At 36.8% G+C, this 25,826-nt stretch overlaps 1 protein-coding gene across 1 annotated transcript in view; it reads right to left on the bottom strand.

Annotated features, from left to right (window-relative positions):
- Positions 1–6,626: 6,626 nt before the first annotated feature.
- Positions 6,627–25,826, bottom strand: part of exoc5 (exocyst complex component 5) — a 21,986-nt gene continuing 2,786 nt past the window's right edge. Inside the window, 16 exon segments of the mRNA NM_001017342.2 lie at positions 6,627–7,719; positions 8,295–8,510; positions 8,610–8,718; positions 9,818–9,904; positions 12,165–12,285; positions 13,616–13,724; positions 14,817–14,964; positions 15,540–15,749; positions 16,594–16,676; positions 17,836–17,976; positions 18,063–18,107; positions 18,968–19,077; positions 19,165–19,193; positions 20,285–20,349; positions 20,906–21,100; positions 21,903–22,050. Of these exon segments, the coding sequence (NP_001017342.1) occupies positions 7,531–7,719; positions 8,295–8,510; positions 8,610–8,718; positions 9,818–9,904; positions 12,165–12,285; positions 13,616–13,724; positions 14,817–14,964; positions 15,540–15,749; positions 16,594–16,676; positions 17,836–17,976; positions 18,063–18,107; positions 18,968–19,077; positions 19,165–19,193; positions 20,285–20,349; positions 20,906–21,100; positions 21,903–22,050 (2,005 nt within the window). The 3' untranslated portion in view covers positions 6,627–7,530.

Here is a 25,826-nt window from a genome sequence, read left to right as displayed (position 1 = left end):
TCCATATCTTTAAGAGAAGACTAATTACTTGGTTGACCAGCTAAGCAGCAGGCCCCAAACTGGTGGATTTCTGGGGTAAATCTAATAACCAAGAGATCAAATGTCAAACATACTAATTTTTTTGCTCTTATTAGAAACAAGGACAATCTTTAATAAGTCATAAACGGGCAGATTTAAGATGCCTATTTGGATCATTGAGACTGATTCAGCACCTTATCTGCCTGTGTATGGGGGCCTCCAACAGGCCTCCCCAACTGATATCTGCCTAAATATCGGCCAGACGTGGATTGGGCAGGCTTGATTTTTTTTGTCAAATCAAGGACCTCATTGGCTTATTGATGCGGCCCCTGCTCCTATTTTTTGTATCCTCTTCATTGTAATGTGATTGTTTAGCCCTAGGGCACAATATCACCCACTCAAGGTGAGCATATTGGGGGCAACATTCGCTCATTGGGCGTCCTCGCCAAATGAGCAAATCTTACTGTGTATGACTATCTTTACCTAATTGTGCACAATGTCAACAAACTAATCATTGGATCTATCTTACAGTTTTCCCTCAGCTCCTGTGATCTCTCAAGTAATTCTGAAAACAATGCAGGTCTGGATTTCGTTTCATAGCCATTCTTCCTTTCTGACCAAAGTAAGTTTGTTTTCTAGAGCTAATTGGATTCTTGTCAAGTCAAATATTTTATTATGAGGTTGAATTATGGAGGATGATGTTAGGAAAATATGTTTTTGGAGTAGAAAAAGAAAGAAGAAAAAGGAACAAGGATTATTATTGCCTTCTTTGGCTGAAAAAGATGGCATTATCATTTGAACATTTCAGCCTTATAGAAAACTTGAATAAATAAAGCCAGGGTCACTGGTGATCCACACTGGCACCTAGAAATCTAAGATCTGTGGCACTTCAGATGGTTCAGAGTGTTGATCATTCACTGCCCAAAGGAGCTTACAATCTAGTTTCACATTCACCCAACATACTAGGATGAATTTCATCAGGAACCAGTTAAACTTCCTGTAATGTTTTGGGAAAGGGAAAGGCTGGAGTACCTGGAGGAGACACACATGGAAGAACAAACAAAACTCTTACATGGGAAAGCTTATTAATCAATTTTCAAATTTGTGCATTTTAGAATTTATTTTTTAATTTGAATAAACTTTAAATATTACTAAACTCGAATCTTATGCTTATTTATTAAAAAATATAAAAATGAAAAATGTGATTGACTGGATTTAACCATAAAAAACACACTAATGCAAGTGGAATAATTAACATCTGAGCAACAGCCCTGCCCACATTGTTGTAAAGCACTGTTTGACTTGTTAGAGCTATATAACAAAGGATAACTAAGTTTTTTGTTGTTTGTTTGTTTTTTTTACAGGATTCTAAACAATTCTGGGACAGATTCAATTTGATAAGAAATATTTATCTTTTGATTTGGCTTCTTAAAACACTGTGAAAATAAACAGAATCAACTTTTGTGAATTTTTCTCATTATACATAATCAAGGGCATTTTTTGTCACCTATGTAACAGTTATAGTGATTAATGTACCACTTACTGTAAAGGAGTTCCATGACCATATAAAGACACAAGGCGGAAGGCCGAGTGCTGTTATACAGGTCATGACACTCCGACGTGACTTCTAATATCCTTATATTTTACAAACAAGAGGAGTACATTAACTTTTATAGAACATAAGTCATGTGATACAAATGACATCACTGAGCACCGCTTATAATTGATAACATCCCCAATCACTATTTATAAGGATATATTTTATAGGATATTCATCGCTCTTGTGCATTATAATATAAAATCATTACATACATATCTCACTAACTGATTTACTATAAATTAATATCAAGTACAACTCTAGTACCTTCCATATAATCTTTACCTATTATTTTCCCTTTAAAACTCGGCTTGTAACTGCTAATGTGTAAAGTATGACTTCAAAAGCATTTGAGAAAATAACACGCTTTGTAGGACACAGAATACAATTTTAATTGCTACCAAATAACAAACTATTAGGCTGTTTACTCCATTCAGATGTGAAATGAATGATTTCTTATGATTTTACAACAGAAGAGCCAAGATAGCTCGTCCAAGGTTTCCATTTAACGTGCCTTCGGCAAAGCAGAGAAATACAAACACTACTATCTTTGGAAAAAACGAATTATTGACAATATTTATACATGTTGCACAGCACATATTAATTCAGAAAAATGCATGTTATCAGCGATGTGGTGTTGACTGTGCACTAATCCATTCCACCTGCTCAAATATTAGTGCAAATAATTATATAATATTTGTAATGCATCATTGCCATCTACCTTGAAACCCAATGCCTTCAAAGTGAATGTCTCTCCCGTGGATTTGTTTGCCCCTATAAGTGATATGTTCCGTATTCATGCAGCAATAGACTCGGAGGATCAGAAAGTAAAACAAGCAACCTTCACAAGTCACTTGACTAAGACTTTGTCATTTTGAAAATTATTTTTGTGCAGTCAGCACAACCCAAAAAGGAATGAAAATTAAGATTACCCTAATCCTCTTCATTTATTAGGGTTTACAACAAAGCAAAATGTAAAACTTTTAATCAGTTGCAGTAAAGGAGATAGGTGAAATATTATGGTGGGTTAGGCCCAGAGGTATGTGACAAGGGGAATATTTATTAAATAGACAAAGCTTACATTTCTAGGTTGTTTTTATTGGTATTAAAGGAAAACTATACCCCCAGAATGAATACATAACCAACAGATAGTTTATATTATGTTAAGTGACCTGGAATATATATATCGGCAAATATTGCCCTTTTACATCCTTTCCCTTGATCCACCATTTAGTGATAGTGAACTGTAACAGTTAGTAGTGTGGGAGCAAAAGGCAGAACTTTGCCCATTAATTGGCTGATGGGGCCTAGCATGTATGTGTGCCTTGGCTTGTTTGTGTGCACTGTGAATCCTATGATCCCAGGGGGTGACCCTTAATTCTTAAAATGGCAATTTTCCATTTAGGAGTACCCAATAGCACATACTACTAAAAAAAGTATATTTTTTATAAAAATGGTTTATTTAGACAAAGCAGGATTTTACATATGAGCTTGTTTATGTGATATATTTTTATAGAGACCTACATTGTTTGGGGTTAGGCTTTTGCCTTTAAAGAGCAAGCTGTTCAATGAGGCCATTGTTGAAGATAGCCTACCTCACAACACATTTGTATATTTGGTACCACGAGGCCTTGCATTTTGCCAGCCAGTGCTACTGCTCTTAGCATTCTAACATTTGAGGGAGAAATTGGGCCTCAATGTTTATAACTCTCAGTTTATATCCTGAATGCGCACTATATTGTCAATGAAGAAAGCAGATCTTGCAGATATCTCATGGGGTTTCTAAGTGTCATAAATACATATATGTGTCATATCTATAGTATCATAAATATATCACCTGAAAAGAGCAAAAACGCAAACTCCTAATCTGATTTTTAGGATTTACAGTATCTCTGTGGGTTCTAATGGCAGAGGCTAAGGGTTCAACACTTAATACATACAGTGGTGTGAAAAACTATTTGCCCCCTTCCTGATTTCTTATTCTTTTGCATGTTTGTCACACTTAAATGTTTCTGCTCATCAAAAACCGTTAACTATTAGTCAAAGATAACATAATTGAACACAAAATGCAGTTTTTAAATGAAGGTTTACGTTATTAAGGGAGAAAAAAAACTCCAAATCTACATGGCCCTGTGTGAAAAAGTGATTGCCCCCCTTGTTAAAAAATAACTTAACTGTGGTTTATCAATTTCAATTTTCAATTTCAATATCAATTTCTGTAGTCACCCCCAGGCCTGATTACTGCCACACCTGTTTCAATCAAGAAATCACTTAAATAGGAGCTACCTGACACAGAGAAGTAGACCAAAAGCACCTCAAAAGCTAGACATCATGCCAAGATCCAAAGAAATTCAGGAACAAATCAGAACAAAAGTAATTGAGATCTGTCAGTCTGGTAAAGGTTATAAAGCCATTTCTAAAGCTTTGGCACTCCAGCGAACCACAGTGAGAGCCATTATCCACAAATGGCAAAAACATGGAACAGTGGTGAACCTTCCCAGCAGTGGCCGGCCGACCAAAATTACCCCAAGAGCGCAGAGACAACTCATCCGAGAGGCCACAAAAGACCCCAGGACAACATCTAAAGAACTGCAGGCCTCACTTGCCTCAATTAAGGTCAGTGTTCACGACTCCACCATAAGAAAGAGACTGGGCAAAAACGGCCTGCATGGCAGATTTCCAAGGCGCAAACCACTTTTAAGCAAAAAGAACAATATGGCTCGTCTCAATTTTGCTAAAAAACATCTCAATGATTGCCAAGACTTTTGGGAAAATACCTTGTGGACCGACGAGACAAAAGTTGAACTTTTTGGAAGGTGCGTGTCCCGTTACATCTGGCGTAAAAGTAACACAGCATTTCAGAAAAAGAACATCATACCAACAGTAAAATATGGTGGTGGTAGTGTGATGGTCTGGGGTTGTTTTGCTGCTTCAGGACCTGGAAGGCTTGCTGTGATAGATGGAACCATGAATTCTACTGTCTACCAAAAAATCCTGAAGGAGAATGTCCGGCCATCTGTTCGTCAACTCAAGCTGAAGCGATCTTGGGTGCTGCAGCAGGACAATGACCCAAAACACACCAGCAAATCCACCTCTGAATGGCTGAAGAAAAACAAAATGAAGACTTTGGAGTGGCCTAGTCAAAGTCCTGACCTGAATCCTATTGAGATGTTGTGGCATGACCTTAAAAAGGCGGTTCATGCTAGAAAACCCTCAAATAAAGCTGAATTACAACAATTCTGCAAAGATGAGTGGGCCAAAATTCCTCCAGAGCGCTGTAAAAGACTCGTTGCAAGTTATCGCCAACGCTTGATTGCAGTTATTGCTGCTAAGGGTGGCCCAACCAGTTATTAGGTTCAGGGGGCAATTACTTTTTCACACAGGGCCATGTGGGTTTGGATTTTTTTTCTCCCTAAATAATAAAAACCCTCATTTAAAAACTGCATTTTGTGTTTACTTGTGTTATCTTTGACTAATAGTTAAATGTGTTTGATGATCAGAAACATTTTGTGTGACAAACATGCAAAAGAATAAGAAATCAGGAAGGGGGCAAATAGTTTTTCACACCACTGTATAAAAGCCTTGCCTGCTGCCATTGTGGATTGGGATTTAGCACTTATATTTTTTGGGTAGTTTAATGTTGCTCTGGGGTTGGAGTATAGCAGTTTAATGGCTGTAAATAAAGGGATTATAAAGGCCATCTTTTGAAGATGTATGAACATGTAATTTGTTTTTATGGCACCTAGATTCAAGAGAAGTGCAGGGCTTTTTTTCACAGCATCTATCAAATCAGTGACCTGACCTTATTACTTGCCTCTTGTAGCACCCTCACCCAGCAGAATTCTGCATTGAAATCTGTTTTCCAAAAGAACAAACTGATTTTTTTTAAATTTACTTTTGAAATCTGACAAGGGGCTAGACAAGTTTTTAGTTTCCCAGGTGCCCTCAGCCATGTGTCTTATGCTCTGATAAACGTTAGTCTCTCTTTACTGCTGTGCTGCAAGTTAGAGCGTTACCCCCCTTTCCTTTCCGATCAGCAAAACAATGGACAGGTAACAACTTAACAGCTCCCTGGCACCTGCATTACTAAAAATGCTCCCATGCTCCAGATATGGGAATAGCAGTCAAAAGTAAAACAGCCAAGTCTGGCCACAACTAATCTAGTTACTTTGAATAGGAGAAACAATAGGTTAATAATTATCCCAAATATACCAGACCAGACATAAATGTAGTTTGTATATATATATATATTGAAGTAATAATCTAAGACCTGTGTGTGCGGCATATTCTTTCTAATTTTGTATGCTCACTTTATACTGCACCCAGGCAAATTATTACTTCATTATACGTGAGTGCCTGCTTTGACCTGTTCCTACAGGTCAATATATCTCAATATATGCGGCATATTCTTTCTAATTATATATATATATATATATATATATATATAGCAAGAAAAAAGAGCTGCACTCACCAGGACTTGGCAAAAATATAGTAAGTTTATTTAAGCAAAAAGATCCAACGTTTCGAGCACCAACTGTGCTCTTCCTCAGGGAAAAAAAACCCTGAGGAAGAGCACAGTTGGTGCTCGAAACGTTGGATCTTTTTGCTTAAATAAACTTACTATATTTTTGCCAAGTCCTGGTGAGTGCAGCTCTTTTTTCTTGCTTTATATTTTTTAGCCAGCACCCTGGGCATTTGAATTTCAATAGGGTGTGCTCCGTTTGTTCTTGCTATATATATATATATATATATATATATATATATATATATATTTTTTTTTTTTTTTTTTTGTCTTATTAAAAAACAGCATTAAAGTGCTGAGAAAAAGCTAAATAACTCAAAAAATGCAAATAAAAACCAAAATTAAGACCAAATGCAATAAATGCAAATTGTCTCAAAATGATACTAAAATTTCATTCAAATGGGAACAATGCTTTTGAGGTGCAGTCTGTTTAAAACATTTAGAGGATCCCATTGCCTGGTTAAAATGTCAAGAAAATCTAGAGACACATTTTATTATTCCTAAAACATGTTTATTTTATATACATTTTAAAATACAAATCAGTTGTGTTTTACTATGTGCAAGAGACACAAGGCTGTCCGTAAACATGTATAATCTGGACAATACTGAGTCACAATTATAGACAAGACTTTTGGGTCTCCACTGCCATATTATGTGCAATGCAAGGATTTATATCAAAAGAATGGTTCTAATTCTGGTTAAAGATCTGTACAAATAAATTAGAGATTTTTGGGATCATAAGATGATACTGCATAAGGAAAACAATTCTGGCATAATATTGTTGCAGCCTGAAAGGGTGTTCAAATCTAAGCACAATTCACAAATAAAGCATCAGAGGATGTCAAATAAAAACAATAATATGTAAATATTTCAAAAGGAATTGTTATGGTAGTAGTTATAATATTAAGTAGCAGCCTGGGTGTCCAGGCTCACAAGACCACAGAAAGAAAAAGATAAAGGTAGTTGGCCTACATAACTAGATCTCTAAACCCAGACAATGCCATCTTTAACACAGTGCATTAAAAATAACCTTTGCTTGTCCATCATATAAAAGCAGCACTGCCACTATATTGTTTAAACACATAATCACACGGCCTATATGGAGAACCTCCACTGTAGTAAGTTATGTTTCCAGTACAAAAAGAAATGCCGTTGCAAAACAAAGGAGACAAAGATTTTTGCGTCCATATTTAAAATAAAATATATGATGCTCCTCCCCACTTTGCCAACAGTGAAACTGGAAGCATAATAGATACTATGAATGTGGCAATCACTGTTTTGCCCCTCAGTCACTGCCAAGCAACCTCTATGTACTACGGATAAACTCCCTGTGCGTTCTCAAAGTCCTGGGCTGGCACTGATCTACCACACAGATGCCCTGCCAGTAAAATGTTCAGCTGAAGTGTCTGGCAAGGCGCGCAGGTCTGTAGTCAGCTCGCAGCTGCACAAAGGAATGTAGGATATTCTTGTCTAGGTTGGCAAGCTGTTCCCCTGAGCAAACTTGCTTCAAATTGTCAGGGGCCACCACCAGGAGGTTGCAGAGCGAGTGAAGAGTGTCAAAAAGTTGCAATACAAGTGGAATCTGAAAAAAAGTTAGAATGCAATAAGTATCATCTTCCCCTTAAATATTTCATTTAAAAAGTATTTTACATGTGAGACTCATCCCTTTTTAGCAATTCAGTGACAAAATAAAGGAGCTACATCATTAATATTTAAATGGTTTAAAAATGATTAATAGTAGAATGGATTATGGTTTTCTTAATTAGTTCCTGAAATGGCAAAATAATTTGTGATTTTCTTTTAACCTTGCCATTGCTTGGCATACATTATTTAGAAATCTCACTAAATAGCAAATATTCCCTTCACAGCCCAGGATTAGTTCATGTTAACCACAGCACAACTGAGCAGAGCTCCAATTTTTACAGTCAAACTGACCTTTCAGTTTAGTTACTCTTAATTCAATATTGTACAAATACAGTTGAGTCAGTAGAACCCAAACTGGGGCTGCCCCAGCCAGGGGGGGGGCCCAAAGAAGTGATGTGATTAAATGTAAGGGTAAGGTGAATAATCAGGAATTCTGTATAACTTGTAATAGATATTCTTTCAAATACACTTAAAGGAGCAGACAGTGTGGAGGCCAGGGCCTAACTTACAAACCTTAAAGTCCTTGGCACATCTTCTATATTCTGCAACATCACAAATTGCAAGCATTCCTCCCATTGAGCTGTACGAAAATTGCTGGAGATGCTCATAAATGAGACGATGGAAGCGCACACCCAGCTCCATAAGCACTGTGTCCACATTCTTTCCATCCATTGAGTTCCTTATCTTCTCTACTTGCTTTCGGACATAAAGGCAAACTTTCACACATGCCTAATTTAGGAAAAGTAAGTATTATGAGAAGCCACTATTCTAACAGATTATAAACAAAGTAAATAGAGCAAAATCTTTCTAAACCTTCAGTTTACTTACTGTAGTGTATTGGATTAATACATTATTTTCATCTTCTGGTTTGAAATCTGTCTTTTTTTGCTCTGCTGCCAGTATTTGTTTCATTTGGCCAACCATGCAATTTATTGTTCTAAAAATAAATAACACAATCACCTATAATGCATCTAGTAAATATATGATGCTATATGGGTCAGCAGTGAAACTAAACAGAACATTTCTGGCAATATAAAATGAAGGATGAGATTGAGCCAGAGCAGTTAAACTGAACATTGTTGGTTTTGGTTTTTACAACAACACAAAACAACAAAGTACAAAACAGTGTCTGATATAATGGCATTGGATTGGCGTCAAGTCAAGCACAGGTATATACACAGGCAGGAGAATACTATTCCTAGACATTACAGTGGTCGCTATGTAAGTAGATGTGTTTAGTTATATCAAGCAGGTCACACCAGCTTTAAAGGAACAGGTTATATATCCAGGGAGTCCTGGTTGCAGTCTTGTCAAATTTGCTGTATGCACCCCTCATTTCCTATGTTAATTGAACCATAACATTTAATGATGAAAGATTAGGTCTGTCCTGGTCAGATGAATGAAATGAGCTGATAGAGAGGAGTTTGTAAAAGGACAAGTCAACTCAAAAAATGTTTGCCAAATAAAATATAAACATAATTCTGATGAAAAATTTGTAATAGTTTTTGCAGTTTTTTGTATATATAATTGCTAATAAAAGCAGTGTTCGTCTCTCCTTTTCTATTCTCAGCCCTGGTGGCTCTGGCATTTAAAACAATGTAACACAAAGCAGCAGACTGACAGACCTGCCTTGCTGGAGGAGACTGACATTTGCAACATTGTTTAAAAAGAAACAACCAGGAGTTCAGCAAATGCAGCTTTCAACAGCAATTACATTTACAAATAACTTTTAGAGCACTAAAAACATTTAATAAAAATTCATACTGCAAAGTTGCTTAAAATTATGTTTTGTCTTATTGGGCAAAAATATGTTTTTGGGGTTTAAAATGAAGATTCACCGTGTAGCCTTTACATGGTTTAAACATAATTTATGGCTTCTAAACAAAAAAGTTAATTGATTCAAATCTCTTCCAAAAATGACCGATGCTGACACCATATTAAATGTTTTAAGGAGATCTCTTTCGGGAAGCAGTGTGATATTGATAAGACATATTTCTACAATACTGACGATACCTTAAGAAATAGATATGTATTACCTGTCAATTCCAGTATCTAGTTTCACCTCCATCTGTTCTATTATTTCTTTTTTCTTTTGAAGACACTCAGTAAGTTTTGGGGATGAACTGGGTATAGAAGAAACAAGAAAAACAGCAGACTATTATAAAAACATGCAAACAATATAATTTCACTGGCATTTACAAACCCTACAAATCAACCACGAGTACCTTAATGTGGTTGTGCTGTAGCTTTGCAAAAGAACTTGGAAAAAAGAACTTTGTAACTTTGCTAAAGAATTTGATTTGGTTAAGTGGTTCTGCTTTTGGAATGTGCTCTATAGATGTGGCAAAGGTAATGCCTATATCTACTTGGTCTCTCTCTCTTTATATTTCCAAGTTCTTTTTTGGTAAGTGTTGTGCCTCATGTGAAATGTTAAGATTCTGCGCAGCAAGATCAAAGAAGCCATAAATGGAAAGGGTCCTCAAAATGAACTGGAGAGGGCGACAGAGAGCATTGCCCCAATCCCCTTATTATTTGCACAGCTAACAGAATGGCCACAAATTTTTCTAGGACTGCCCTCTGGTGTCCAAGGTCTATACTGCTGCCAATTTAGATATAAATACGCAGCTCCCCTGCACAAAACTGCATTTCACCATCCAACATTCTCTCCTTTTGTTATCAAGGTATAAGAGTGAATATAAAAAACACATCAATTTACTTCCCTGAACAATGGCCAAAAAATCCTAAATATCAGCTCAAGGTTCAACACTCTTATCGCTGGCGACTAATCTCCCCGAATGCACTCCCAGCTGCAGGGCTGTATTTAGGTCTGGTGCCACCCTAGGCACTGGACCTAAACACCCCCCCCCCCCCAGGTTGCAGAAGTGATGTCGCAACTGCGACTGATGTAACTTCCGCTGTATGTGATGTCACATTCGCCCTCAAGCACTGCGCTGCATCCTCACCCCGCCCAACTCAGCCGCTGGATTTGCTCAGGTCTAATCTGGCAGCTATTTAAAAATCTATCAATTCTATAGGCACCGAGGGCTGTTCGCCCTAGGCACAGGCCCTTAAGTGCCTATATAAAAATATGGGCCTGCCCACCAGGAATAAAGTGAATCGCTGGTGGGAAGGCATACATGACACTTCATTTTTACTTTATTAACAGTGAGAAGGCATTTCGAGAAGGTTAGTCACCAATGGTAGCTGAGATTTAACTCCAGATGTATTGACTGCAACTCTGGCAGTCAATACCATTTTGTCCAGACATAACTAAAACATAGTTAACAGATCAGTTCTTTATATAATAAGCTGCTTCTTATCTCCAAAGCCTAAAAAAGACTAGACCTTAGGCTAATGCCCCACGGAGAGATTAGTCGCCCATGATAAATCTCTGCTTCTGCGGGTGGCTAATCTCTCCAAAATGCCTTTCCACCAGCAACAAAGTGAATCGCTTCTGGAAAGGCATGCGCGTCGTTCAGTTTTTCCGAAGTTGCACAAAGTTTCCTCCTTCAGGCAACTTCGCACAACTTCAAAAAACAAAGCAATGTGTATGCCTTTCCACCGGTATTTTGGGGAGATTAGTCACCTGCAGTAGCAGAGATTTATTTATTGGGTGATTAATCTTTCTATGTGGCATTAGCCTTAGGGAAGGGAGCACTCCTTATCACCATTGGCACAAAAACTCTGAACTCTGGGGGGAACTCTGGGGGAAGTTCAGACAAAATTTGGTATAAGGCAAAAACTTGGCATAAGGAAGGACTCTTTTCTTTACAATATGGATATAAAAGTTAACTGCAGAGTACTGGCTAGGCTAGAAACAGATTAAATTTTAGGAGCAGAACTCAAATTTGAGAACATCTCTAATAGGAAAATATTAACTCAGGTTCGGGCCCCTGCGGGGTCGCTCAGCGGGGGGCCATGCGGGAGGGCGGGAGGGGGTGCGGGGGACGCGGCTGGCAGGGGCACCTGCAGGGCCCCTAGGGCAGCAGCCCCGGTGGGCCCTGCACCCCCCAGTCCGACCCTGAATTAACTGTATATAATGGTCCAAAACTGGGAAAATAGCTCCATTTCCCTTAAAGTGACAAATGTGTGACAAAACAAACAGTTTGATAAAATGTGAGTATTTGGTACAGAATAAGAGGCTTGCTTCAACCAAGCTAATAATGCTATACTAATTATCAATTACTAAAGCATACCCACTATGTCCCACTAATTATCAATTACTAAAGCATACCCACTATGTCCCTGTTGAAGAATCATCTTATGGAAATAGTACAAACCACTGTAAGATCTGTTTAACTAAAGAATGAAAGGTAATGAGAGCGATAAAGGGAGAGAAGGAAATGCCACTCTTTATCAACACATACTAGAAAAAAAACTTACCTAATTAATGGCATGAGATGATCATTGAACTGTTTATCAAATAAATGGAAAATCGTATTGGCCTGATGCACAACATCGAAAAAATATAGATTGGCATTCTTTGAATCTGGAGATGGTATTGCTGAAAGAAAGGAATAAAACAAAAATGTTACCTTGTTCCTTCCAGTGAACATCGGTTCTAGTCTCAGGCGTTACTTGCAGGATACATGTTAAAAAGAGGTGTTTACCTTTAAGTTAACTTTCAGCATTTTATAGAATGGCCAATTCTATGCATCTTTCATTTGGTCTTCATTTTTTTTTTATCTCTTAGTTGTTTTTATTTGCTGCTTCTTCTGACTCTTTTCAATGGGGGTTACTGGCCCCAGCAGCTAAAAAACTATTGCTCCATGAGGCAACAGTTTTATTGTTACTGTAAAATGTTTTTATCTATCATGCAGTTCAGGCTCCCTCCTATTCAGTTTACATTTTCTTATTTATACCACTGCCTGGGTGCTAGGGTAATTTGGATCTTAGCAACCAGATAGCTGCTGAAATTCCAAATCAGACAGCTGTTCAATTATTAAAAACATAATAATTCACAAATGATAAAATAAAAAATGAAGACCAATTGCAAATCATCTCAGAATATCATTCTTTACATAATACTAAAAGTTAATTTATAGGTGAACAACCCCTTTAAAGTATGGTATTTGAGATGGATGTTACGGAGGATAATGTCCTTTCAAACAAATACATAAAAATATCAGGTAGCAGAATAAGTGATGTAAACAATAACAGGACATGCTATACAAGATATTATTAGAGGAAAGTAAGGTTTGTATGTCACAGATATATAAAACTATTGTTAAATAACTTACTGGCAAAGAGAATGTTTTGTCATGGGCATTTTATCTTGTCAAGAGTGGGCGAAAACAGCCCCAGTGGTAAAATCTACATAAGTAGTCTGAAGTTGTCTTGCAAAGCAATTACGGGCTACAACACAATGCATGCTTTACCACTACCGATTTACATTAACCCTGGCAGGAAGGTAACTTCTAAAGGACAAAAAGTCACTTGATTTTAAGGATTCGAATTTGGTACATCCCTAATATAAATGCATATGGGGTCTTTTACACATTATTAATTAACAGATTCAGATGCTCATGATTTTGCTTGAATTTGGAAGAATTTTTTTTAAAGGAGAAGGAAAGTTAAAATCACTGGGGGGTGCCAAAATGTTAGGCACCCCCCAATGATTGTAATCGCTTACCTGAATAAAAACCCGCCAGTGCTCCTGTTAGGAGAAAACTGCACTGGCTGGGGTGTATGTGATTCAAATCAACCAATAAAATGATAGCAATGTACAGGTTAAAATGAACAATGAGTGGTATGTATACCTACCACTGAGTGGCCTTCTTTAAGTTGCATAAAAATTTTGTAATCGCTCACTAAAAAAGAGAATAAAACCTTACCTACTAAACCTATTTCCAGTGCATAATCAATATGTTCAATGCATAAATAATCCACAAGAATGGAAAATATTCTAAAAGCGTTCTTTGGGAGATCTGATGGATCTGAAAGCTAAAAACAGAAAAATACAGTAAAATTCTTGTGCACCAGAACAGTAAATATGGGCTTGAGAGGTCATTTATTTAAAAATCCTACATTTTCTTACCATATTACAAAATGTCTTATTTCCTAGCATGCTGAGGACAAGCTCCCAAACATCAGCATGAACGACTGTACTTTTGCATATCTTGTTACATATTAAATGGGCAAATTTAGCGCTAAACTACATGGGAGATTTTTTAGGATGGTGTCGGATCTACAGATTGCATCCTACAAGCTGATTGTAGTTGCACGGATTAAAAAAATAAAGGGACTGCTAAAAAAATCTTGCATGTAATCTACATGGTCTGATGGTGTCTGAAAGACATTATTCCTACACTGAAATATATGAACTGTAGGATGTAGATGCATGAACAAAACACACCAGCCAACTTTATCTGATCTGAACTTTACAGCTGTGGGGATCAGATTTTGTAGGATCAAAATACAAAGTACAAAATATTGTGCTTTTGCACGACAAGACTGAGTCAGATAAAATCTGACCCACAAAATCTGATCACAATCTCCCATGTAGTTTAGCCCTTAAGATTCAACCAAATGCTTTGCTCTCAGTTGATTCAAACACCAAATCTGAATTATTGGTTATCACAAACTGTTTTGTATGGTTTCAAATAATTTTGAGGGATAACAAATACAAGTGCCAAGAAAAGAAAAAAAAAGTATTTTTGCATATACATTCCTTTCTTGCATTATAGCATGCCATAGTTGGGAGAAACCCAAATAAAAAGGCCCTTTGCCATGGACCTTTATTCCTTCAGACACTGAAGGCCTGAGACACAGGGTGCTCAAAATCACCTCAGATCATCTAAGATTTAGCAAGTGTTTTGGGGCTGAAAATGCTAGTACTGGTGTTGTCAAATGTTTCCAGTTCAAGTCAAAGAGCTTTTTAGCACATTACCTCATTACAAGGATTTTCTAATTTCATACTTAATGACTCCTTGGACTCCTAATACTATTGGCAAACAGGTAGCAGGTCTGTGTGCCATCAGCCTAAAACATAATCATACCAAACAATCTAGAAAATTCTAATTCATAAAAACTCACCTTATGACATCGCTCAAAGGCATGCTTTGTTTCTTGCAGCAAGTTAACCACAACTTCTTGAGATAAAAATGTCTCTCCGTGTGTGTCAATACTAGGTCCCAAAGGGAGGTTTGTACGCTGCCTTATCCTTTCCTTTAGATCTTGAATTCTACAGTGTGATTTAAAAACAGGAAAGATGTTAGTTGTATTTGTATGATCCGCAAAGCAAAAAGCTAAATATTCAAGATTTCAGAGAAACACAAAGTGGCCATGATTGTCACATAAAATAATTCCACTATGAGGGCAGTATAATTTTCCATATACAGGCCCTGGATTCAGTGCCTACAGGCTGTAAAAAGCTTAACATTATGCATTACAGTTCCTTTTAAAGGCAAATCACATAAAATACCAAATGCTTGTTCTTACCATTCTAGTAAGTGTATAGGGAATAAACAATGGGCATTTTAATAAATGGGGTTAAATGCTCTACAAGGCAATGAAACACACCACATGGTACCTACAAAACAATATTGTAGGTATATAGCATGTAACCTTTCCACATAATAAAAAAAGTTCATTCCTCAGCACCTTTTCCTTCTTGTCAGGGTAGTGAAGGCTTGTAAAACATTGCTTTGAAATGCAGTGAAACAAGAAGGGAAATTCGTTCTATTAGTACATCATGCTGTGTTTACAATGTGAGGCTAATTTTGTTTATGATTTTGGTGTGAGGGCAAATAAACTTACCCCCCACCTCCAATAGGTCTCTTCTGGTGATTCTTAGAGTCATAATAACGCTGTAAAATCACAGAACTTCGACTTCGCAAGTAGGCAGTTTCAACATCAATGTAGTTCTCCAGGTAGCTGATGAAAATGGACTTTATTAACTTTGACAGAAAGGTCTGTTTGTCCGTTCCCAGATTGAACTCCATCAGTTTACTTGAGAGACCTGTAGTCCTGTATTAGAAAAAAAAATCAAAATTAATAAGTGACCCTTGATCAATTGTCAAGTACAGCAAGATAAACAGATACACTTAAAACACAGCATGGTTATATCTGTACAGTTGAAATACACTTAAGAAGCAGGTGAAGCATGTTTGCCAAGTAAAAAGGTAAAGCTTCAAAATATATCCAGCAGGTTTCTACTTACATTTTTCCGATACAAATGAAAGGGAAATTATCAAAAAATAAAAATGTAATATCAGCTTCTAAATATTTTTAAAATAATTGATTTACTCTTCAATAAGCCCCTCAGCAAGAAAACAAACCCCCTCAGCAAGAATAAAAAAAACCTGCAGCCATCCAGATATTGTATAGCTACAGCGCCCACAGCATCTAATGAGCTATAGTTCAACAACAGTTGGAGTGTCTTAAGCTGCTATTATAATATAACAGTCTCCTTTCAGATACTTTTTTTAACAAGAAAGGATCTTAAGAAAGCAGTTCTATAAGTAGAGTTAGCAAACATTGTGTTATGTCAAGCATATTTACAGCACTGTATATACAAGTAATGCTATATAACTATATACATACATGGATTCGGTGGCATGGGTAAGCAATACCACGTGGCCAGATATAATGAAATAAGACAAAGCAATGAAGTAACATGAGAACTCAAATGCATGACATAAAAGCAAGATAAACACTTCCATATGCAAGGTAACTAGTGAAAACATTAAGGACAAAACTGTGCAATATTAAGTAGACTTCCTCTAGAATAATGTACAGGGAGAAAAAAAAAAAAAAGGAATCTTCAAACTTAAACACACCATTTAAAACTGAAATCTGGTAACTGAATTACCTTGTATACAGATCATAAAGACTCTTAAGGTATTGTTCGGCATCAGATTTTCTGCATTCATCCAGCTGCTCTTTAACACAGCTCTGAGACAAAAAAAGAAAAAAATCTTAGCTTACTTAAAACAAATTATCAGCATTGCCAGCAACTGGTCACACAGTTAGACTACATTTTATAATATTTTGTATTACTACCAAGTGATTGTGCCAACATTTTTTTAGGAGCTTTCAACTGCAAGTTTATGCAAACAGGTGGTTTAAAATGCGGAGTAAAAAAAAAAAAAAAAAAGGTCTCAAAAGTGCCTGAAATTGGTCAGTGTGTCATTACCCGAATTTACAGAGAACAAGGAGATGCAACAAATCTAGGGATGCCCCAAAATTTACTTAACTACTATTACTGCCTAACAGGCTTTAGCACCTGTATATTTCAACATCTGGAGAGAGCCATGTGCGACCTCATCCTAGCTTAAAGGGATATAAAACCAAACAGAAAAATAAGTAAATGTGCTCAGAGTGCTCCTGAGCACTACAGTACTCTTTCAAGTCTACAGAAACTGTAAAGTTCGGTTAAGTGCATATGCAGAAGGCATCTCCAATTAAGAGAAGCTCTATAAACTGTTGAGATTTTAGAGCCTGGTGTCTGCAAATGAGCTGGACCTGGACCTCACATGCTCACTGAAAACAATTTTAATACTACAGCTTTCTTAAATGATATCTGGTCAAAGCTTGGACAGATATTAGTCACGATGGAATGTCTTGTCATGTAAGAAATGTATCAGGCCACTGATCACTGGTCTGGAGCAAAACAACCAGATATGGCCAAAAAAAAAAAAAAAAAAGTGTCCAGCAGTCTCTTGTTTGTAATGCTACATTTTTGCTATAGATGCACCAAATCTACTATTTTCGGACGAACACCAAAATGAAAGATTTAACTGAACCAAATACTAATTTGCATAGGCAAATTAGGATAAGAAAGGGTGAAAGAGAACTGCACATGTAGCATACGGTGAAAAATGTTCAACTTCCATGTTTATATGACAAAAAGTCACAGGATTTTAAAAATTCCGTTCCGCCAAGAGTGTGGATTTGGCCGAATCCTGCTGAAAATCTTAGCCAAATCTAGAACTGAATCCTGGATTCAGTGCATCCCTAATTTTTGCATCAACTGACTCTATTTAGTATGTATTCTGTTTTTGCTATAAGTATCTCCATTAATTAAATCTGCATTCTTAAAGATAATGCATACCTGAATCTTGACTTCAAAAATGTTTTGGATAAGCTTGGCCAAAACAATTTCTGGATTACTGAATATATCTCCAACTTCTCTATTCACGCGTTGACACAACACAGCAGAGTTTTCAAATATATCATATTTTAAATATGCTCCCTAAAACAAAACAGAAAAAGATTTTAACATTTTTGTTCCATTTAAGCAGAGTTTCGAGTTTCTCGAAGAGATATATAAAAAGGTACCTCTTGACACTGGTTTATGTACACGTCGACACAATGAGAATAGCCCTAAGAAAATAAATATATATGGTGAAAACACTAGTTTAAACACAGTTCATTATTAAAAAAAGAAACTGCCAGCTAACTTCAAGTGAGCCAGTGTATATAATGTTAAGCTCAGTTTATAATGTTACTTTAGTAGTAAACATAAAAGAGAAAGGAACATATAACCATGTACTTTAATAAATGCCCCAATGCTCACAGTGTTAGAGTCCAGATTAAGTTTACCTAAATTTGTGGAATATGAAAGTTGTACTACTTGGTCCACAAAAAGTAAACAGGACACAAAGTGCATTTATACATAAAACATAACCAGTCAATGCCATACAGCAGTGATCCCCAACCTGTAGCTCACCAGCTCCATGGATGTTGCTCCTAGTGGTCTCAAAGCAGGTGCTCATTTTTGAATTCCTGGCTTGGAGGCAAGTTTTGGTTGCATAAAAAACAGGTGTACTGCCAAACAGAGCCTCCTACAGGCTGCCAGTACATATAGCGGTTACCAAATAGCCAATAACAGCCCTTATTTGGGACCAGTGAAAACTTTTTCTACTTTTTTTTATATCAATAACATACTTTGGTTAGAGAAGTATTCACATTTCATTACATTCTAGGTATCTTATTTCAGGGAGAAATGGGACATGGTAGCATGACATTTAATGGAATAGTACCTACGGTACATGGCTATGATCACTGAGGGGGGGACTAACATTGTTGAAAAACATGGATAAAATAAATATGCTCAGATACAAACATTTAGTACACATATTTATACACAGTTAGCACATGATGTTTGGCTTAATAATGTGATTTGCAAGGGCAGTGATCATGGCTTAATCTTGCATGGGTCATTCAGTGCTGATACACTGTACCTTGAAATGAAGTAAAACAGCAGCAACTTCTCTCATGCGAGATATTTCACCTCTTCTCTGCGCACTTGTGAATTCTTGAATCAGCTGGTGCTCCAAATCATGATATTTACCTAAACAAACCCAAATACAAAAGGTAGCTTTATAAAACTGTAATTGGAGCGAAGGGTAATCAACTATAAAGTTAAAAGATTACTCACTTGCAATCTTTGATTTTACTTCTGCAAACCTGCAAAGGACAGCCAACAGTAGACATTACAAAATGTCCATTTTGAAACAGAAGTCAAATTAAACGACGTAATCTTTATTGTCACAGTACTGTACACATTAATTAAAATACAGAAATTTGAGACAGATGTAAACCAATTTTTGACCAAATTAAACCCTTTTTGATCATGGTACACAAATTACATAATACAAGTTATAGTGTGTTTCCTATACAAAACCTCAAAACCTTAGTACTATCGTAAAAAAAAATGAAAAGTTTCTGTTTGTGTATGAAAACAGAGAGTTATGTTTAATACAGTAGTTCCATAAACAAATACTTACTGAAAAAATGGAAAGGTATAGTCACTAGGGGGTGCCATAATGTTAGGAACACACTAGTGATTATAATGCTGTATACTAGTGCCACAGCCGGCACACAGGCCTACGCAATTCTTTAAATACAGACACCAGAGTGGGCTGAGAAAAAGCTTATAAGCAGCCCTGTGTGGTTCTAGCTTTACCTGAGACATTGGACCAGTGCTCCTGTTCACTGAAAACTGGACCAAACAGGGCACTAGGCTAGGAGCGCCACATTGCCATCTTCGTCTTCTGTCAGGACCTTCTCTAAGTCCAGTCTGGGTTACCATGTGCAGTAAAGTTAAAATTCAGACTTAGAAGAAAAAAAGTAATCTCTTCATTCTGCTGCTCATATTCTCTATGGCTCTGGAGGCCATAGAGAATATAGAAGAGAAGTACCCCAGGAAAGTGCAGTTTTCAGCAAGTCCAGGGTATAATTTAAGGGATTATAATCACTGGGGTACAAAACATTTGGCACCCCAAGTTATTATACCTTTCCTTCTCCTTTAAAATCTAAAATAGTTATAGTTAAATTAGTATTTGTTGAATTTTCCTTCTCATTTAAGGGAGAAACTATATAGAAATCCAATTACACTATACAGCACATTTATTTGCAGTGAAAGCACTTAGTAACACACATTATCATCACCATTAGTTAACTTTAAAAAGTATAAAAATATATAAAGAAGTTGAGAAAAATAGTATATCTGACATTAAATCAATGTATAATACAGTAGACGAAAAAAGAATCCTGACCTGTCAAAGGGAAGCTCTTGGGCAATTAAATGCAGTTTCTGAATGATATCAGCTGCCTCTTTTATCTGGCAAAATAAATAAAGAATTCAAATCAAACACACACTGATGGTACAGACAGCATTTTTTCAGTCAGCTGAAAAGCAATAAATTTGCCCCCAGCCTGCTACAGATATGGGAAAATGAAAAAAATCAAGAACATTATGCTACAGAACACAAGAAGTAAAGTAGTAAACTCTATTTTTATTATCAGTACAAATAGATGAACATTTATCTGCACTCTAGAAATATAAATCCAGCAAACCCACTCAAAAAAGGCTCTATGAACGTGTTGAAGGAAGCTAAATGCCAGCTCAACGCCAAGGGCTAACAATAGAAATAATTAACTGAGCTTTATATAAAATACACACAACCACAAAAACAGAATGAGACAAATAAAATAAATGCTTTATCAGCACTCGGCAGGGTAATATTGTTAAATTACATCTGTGAGCAATTAAACATTAATGAGTCAGCTTTTCAACTGCTGCAAGTGTGATCACAATAAGTCATGGCAACAGCCTGTAATTAGGGCAATGCTGCTTATAGCTTGGAATCACTTAATGCCCTGCTGACAGCTCTTACCTTTTCAGGGTTGTTAAAAACATCGGACCGCAGTTCACCATCTAGAAACTCATTAAAATATGTCATCAGTTTCTGGGCCTCCACAGCACGTTGCCTGGGAGTGTTCACCCCCTCAAGCTGGTCTCCAAGGTGACACACCTTAGTTGCCACATAGCTGATGTGTTCATCAAGTTCTTGGAAATGCTGGAACGCTACCTGGAAAATATTTTAAAATATATATTTATAAGCTGCAAATAAGCCTAATAAGAGAAAGGAAAAAAATGCCAATGCATTCAGTGAAATGCCTTTTCGTTGTGATAAGGTTATACAGCCACTGGTATGGCCAGTAGCCTAATAATGAGGCACACATGGCAGAAATAAAGCATATTTTAATGTTGTCTATTCTACAAAACTTTACACGTTAATTTTATCAAAAATTTGCACTTTTTAAAAAAAATTTAAAATTTTAAATGCAAAGGAACATCATTTTTCCCCTTTTGTCAAAATGTTTAGGAGAATTTGATACCAGGATGCCACAATTATTGGCGCAGCTGTTAATAATGAAAAAGGCCATGTTTTCCGGTTGAAAACTCAACAGTTAACCCCCCCTCATGTTTACTCAAGTCGCTCAGAAAAGGGTCTGTGTGCGATTTGAAACAGCAGGTGATTTGAAGTAGCCTTGTATGTTTTGACGCTGGCGATTTCCATTGATTTAGCATTGGTGTCTTGTCGCCAAATCGCTCTTTTAAAATCGCCGGCGACAAATCTCCTCGTGTGCCAGAGCCCTAAAATATTTTAGGTAAGGGATCTGTTATCCAGAATGCTTAGGACCTGGGGTTTTCCAGATAAGGAATCTGTAAGTTTGGTTCAATATGGACTTCTGAAACTATTAGTTTCAGAAGTCCATATGGAACCAAACTTACAGATTCCTTATCGGGAAAACCTCTTCGTGGGTATTGTCGTGGCGACTTGTCGCCAAAGCGCCAGTACAGCAGTACTGCTGCCCTCCCCCAGTTACCTGGTTACTCTTCTGCAGTTCTTGAACTTTCTTGGCAAATTCCTTTGCTTCTTTCTGGCACTGCTGCTCTAATTTCTCCACTTTCCTTTGAATTCGTTCATCCATTAACTTTAGTTCATCAATATGATTCACAAACTGTTCTAATAATCTATAAAGATCAATACAAATCAATAAAGTGGTTATGAAAAAAATGGACCAAGGGTTTTTATCATCACCATTTCATTTTAATAACAATTAGCACAATTAGCACATAATACTCTCTGTAATAAATGCAAAATACATTGTATCTTGGAAAAAAACAAAAATGCACTGAATGTTTTTTTCGCAGTGCCTCTTTCCATACCATGCAACCCTTTGTTACGCACATGGAATCTATGGGTATTTTTTTGTTGTTTAACCTGGCAAAAAATTTTGCTCATCACTAATCACAATTCTGGGCTAATTCATTTACTTGGCAGCATAGACCAGAGCCATCGAATTAGTATTTAATAACCAGCCCTACAGCACCAGCTTCAATAACAGACAAACCTTATTTTCTGCTTGATGATTTCCAATGCTTAGCTTCTCAATGGCTGTCCTGACACACTGGGCATGTGCAATGTCACTGACAGTCAAAAAGAAGGTGAGCTCCTGTTTATAACTTTCAGTGCATGGATCATTACTGTTATAGCATGCAACCAGGTGTCCTAGCATCTAAATTCCAGTTCAAATTCTAGGTCATACAAACAAAACAGAGAGATTATAAGATAAAGACTGACCAGTTGCAATGTTTATTTATGTTGCCAAGAAAAGTCAAACTTCCCCCTTAAATATTAAATATGCTACTTGTGTGCATGTATAGCAAGTACCCCTGCATCCTGGAATAAAGAACTATGGAATTTTTTTTCCATAAAATAAGTGTTCCTTCGCCATAATCACAATATTTTGTACTGCACTAAAACTACCTACAAATATTATTGCAAAGTAAAAAAGTTATTGCTGGGACTAGGGGGCATGCTCCAACATCTGCCTGACTAGGAGGAAAAGAGCAGAACAGTAGCAGGCAAAGTTGAATCTCAATAAGGCTACCTCTATTATGCAACCAACGACAAGCAGATAGCAATACTGTAGTTATCATGACAACTGGATCTAACAGCAAAAGTTAAAAGGCATGCCTTTAAACATTGTACTGCATATTTAACAATATGTATTAAAATAGCCTCATAACATAACAATGTAGCTAAGTCAATGTGGAAAAAAAAAAACATGTTTCTTGTATTGCAAACAAAATGTTCAGGCCAGAGTATACATAGCAGTACCATGTCGTAATGCTGTATATATTTCAGCAGAATAAATCTACTTTCCTTTGATATCAATGACACTGACAACAGAATGGTATAGCTCAATAGACAAACTAACATACATACATACTCAAAACAATAAAACCATCCACATCAAATGCCTATTTGGCAGCTAATCAAGGAACAGGATTGATAATTCAGTGCATGAAATGTTCTACTCCAGATGCAACTGGCAAAAGCAGCACAATGTAACAATGCAAAATTAACATGCAGCACTGCAACAAGCAAAATGTGTTTCTGATATGCATCTTTATTGCACAAAAAAAAAAATAATAATTTATGTAGGAAAAGTAAATATTCACAAAACATACTTCTTCCAGAAAACATTAGACACTCAATCTAACATAAGAAGACATTATCCATTTTTTAAAGAGTTATAAAAGGAAAACTTTATAAATAAGTTATCAAAAGGTTTTATTTGTAGCTGACAACAGAATGCAATCTATAGTAAAGAAGTTCTAAGTTATTTAGGTTTCACATGAAAAAGTTTGGGTCACTTTCTGTGTTTGCATGTTGCATCTATTTCCAGGTACCTTGGTTTAATATGTTACTAGAATTCTACAGAATAACAAACATCAAAAAGAAAGACGGTAACATCAAAGATTCTTTTGGGCTCAAGTCCCCCCCTTAATATTAAGATTTAAGAAGAATCGCCCAATGATTTAAAAATGTGTAGTAATGGTATGCAGCACAAATAGTAACACAGAACTGTTACTACAAACCCTTATTTTAGTCACAACTATGCACACAGGGTATCCAGCAATATACACAATATTTTGTGTAATTTATGGTAAAGTGGCCCTAGCAATTTATACAATACTCCAGTGAGGAAAAAAAACCCAAAAGTTTAAAGCAGGGAAACTCATACAAGGGTGACTAGGGATGATATTGAGGCTAGTAAATCAAAGCAAGAAACTATGTCAATGAAGACAGTTAAACAGCTAGTAAAAAAGTAGACATAGGTTGAACATATACAGACACTACCTGGGAGAATGGGGAGTAAGCAACTTCATGCCTGCACAAGTATTCAGGGTTTGTTATGACTGCAGCTGCCTTTAACACGTATTATTCTTCTGCCATGCCCTTAGATTCTAGTCTTCCCTCAGGCCGTAAATACTTCAGCTCTCTATTCGTGTAGTTTTAGACCCGAATGCTGATTAAAGAAGCCTTTCTCTGCAGCACAGAATTCTGCAGAGAAACTGGAATGCTCCAGCTTGCATACTGCATACTCAATCTAACTGGCAAGCAATTGAAAAATGAAGAAGAATACAGCTGCAGAATAGCTGCTTTGCACTCCTTCTGTTGGAGAGTGACCATATCAGAGGTTTCCCATACACGCCAACCCCTTTTTTCTAGTTCCTATTGTTTATTTTCTTATTACAGATTTAATTGCCCATTCCCTCTGCAGCATGGTAGGAAAAAACACCCACTGACTTCAATGTATTTTGCACTGGGAAAAAAATGGCCAACGTATATTGTGCGGAAAAACACCACAAAAACACACACATAGGGGGAGATTTACTAATCCACGAAAGGTCCGAATGCGTTTTTTCATAATGATCAGTATTTTTGCGACTTTTTTGTCGCCGTTGCGACTCTTTCGTATGTCCCGCGACTTTTTCCGTTGACGTCGCGACTTTTTCTGATATTTTCCGCGACTTTTTCGTCGCCGACGCGAAAAAATCGGATTGGTTTTTCCGGCGTTTAATATGGCGCAATACAAAATAATCGCGCAAAATACAATAACGTCGCGACGGCGACGAAAAAGTCGCGACAAATACGAAAAATCGTGAGGGTGATGAAAAAGTCACAAAATTTTCGTTTCCAATACGTTTTTTTCCCTTTCGGGATTCAGATTCGTGGATTAGTAAATCTGCCCCATAGACTTCCTTTTTCTACTACCTTCCCACTGTCCTCTGTAGTTTCCTTCTCTTGAAATTTAGATTATATTCTGCTTTTCCCCACCCACTTTTCCTATGTATTTTCCTTTCTCACACTCTTTATGCCCCCCACCCCTACCGACTCCACCACCACAGGATAACTTTTCATTTCATTTCATTCATAAGGCGTGATGCCATAGGCCTAAGGATATGGCATGTGTGGTGGCCTGACCTTATATAGAAAGAGAGAGGCATTAAAAACTTGAAAAAATATAAATTGACCTCTCATTCCCCATTAAAGGGAAACTATACCCCCAAACAATGTAGGTCTCTATAAAAATATATCACATATACCAGCTCATATGTACAACCCTGCTTCCTCTAAATAAACCATTTTCATATAAATATACTTTTTAGTAGGATGTGCCATTGGGTACTCCTAAACAGAAAATTGCCATTTTAAGAATTAAGGGCTGCCTCCTGGGATCGTTTGTGTGCACACAAACAAGCCAAGGCACACATACATGCTAGGCCACACCAGCCAATCAATGGACAGAGTTCTGTCTTTTGCTTCCACAATTCTTACTGTTACAGTTAGAGCTGCATTATTTCATTTCATGTAATCTGAGGGAGCACAAAGACCATCTTAAAATGGTGGCTCAAGAGAATAGATGCAAAAGGGCAATAATTACTGATATATACAT

Source organism: Xenopus tropicalis, chromosome 8, assembly GCF_000004195.4.
Source record: "Xenopus tropicalis strain Nigerian chromosome 8, UCB_Xtro_10.0, whole genome shotgun sequence".
Taxonomy (NCBI): Eukaryota; Metazoa; Chordata; class Amphibia; order Anura; family Pipidae; genus Xenopus; species Xenopus tropicalis.
The sequence above is the reverse complement of the archived record's forward strand: the minus strand, read 5'-3'. Positions and strand labels throughout refer to the sequence as shown.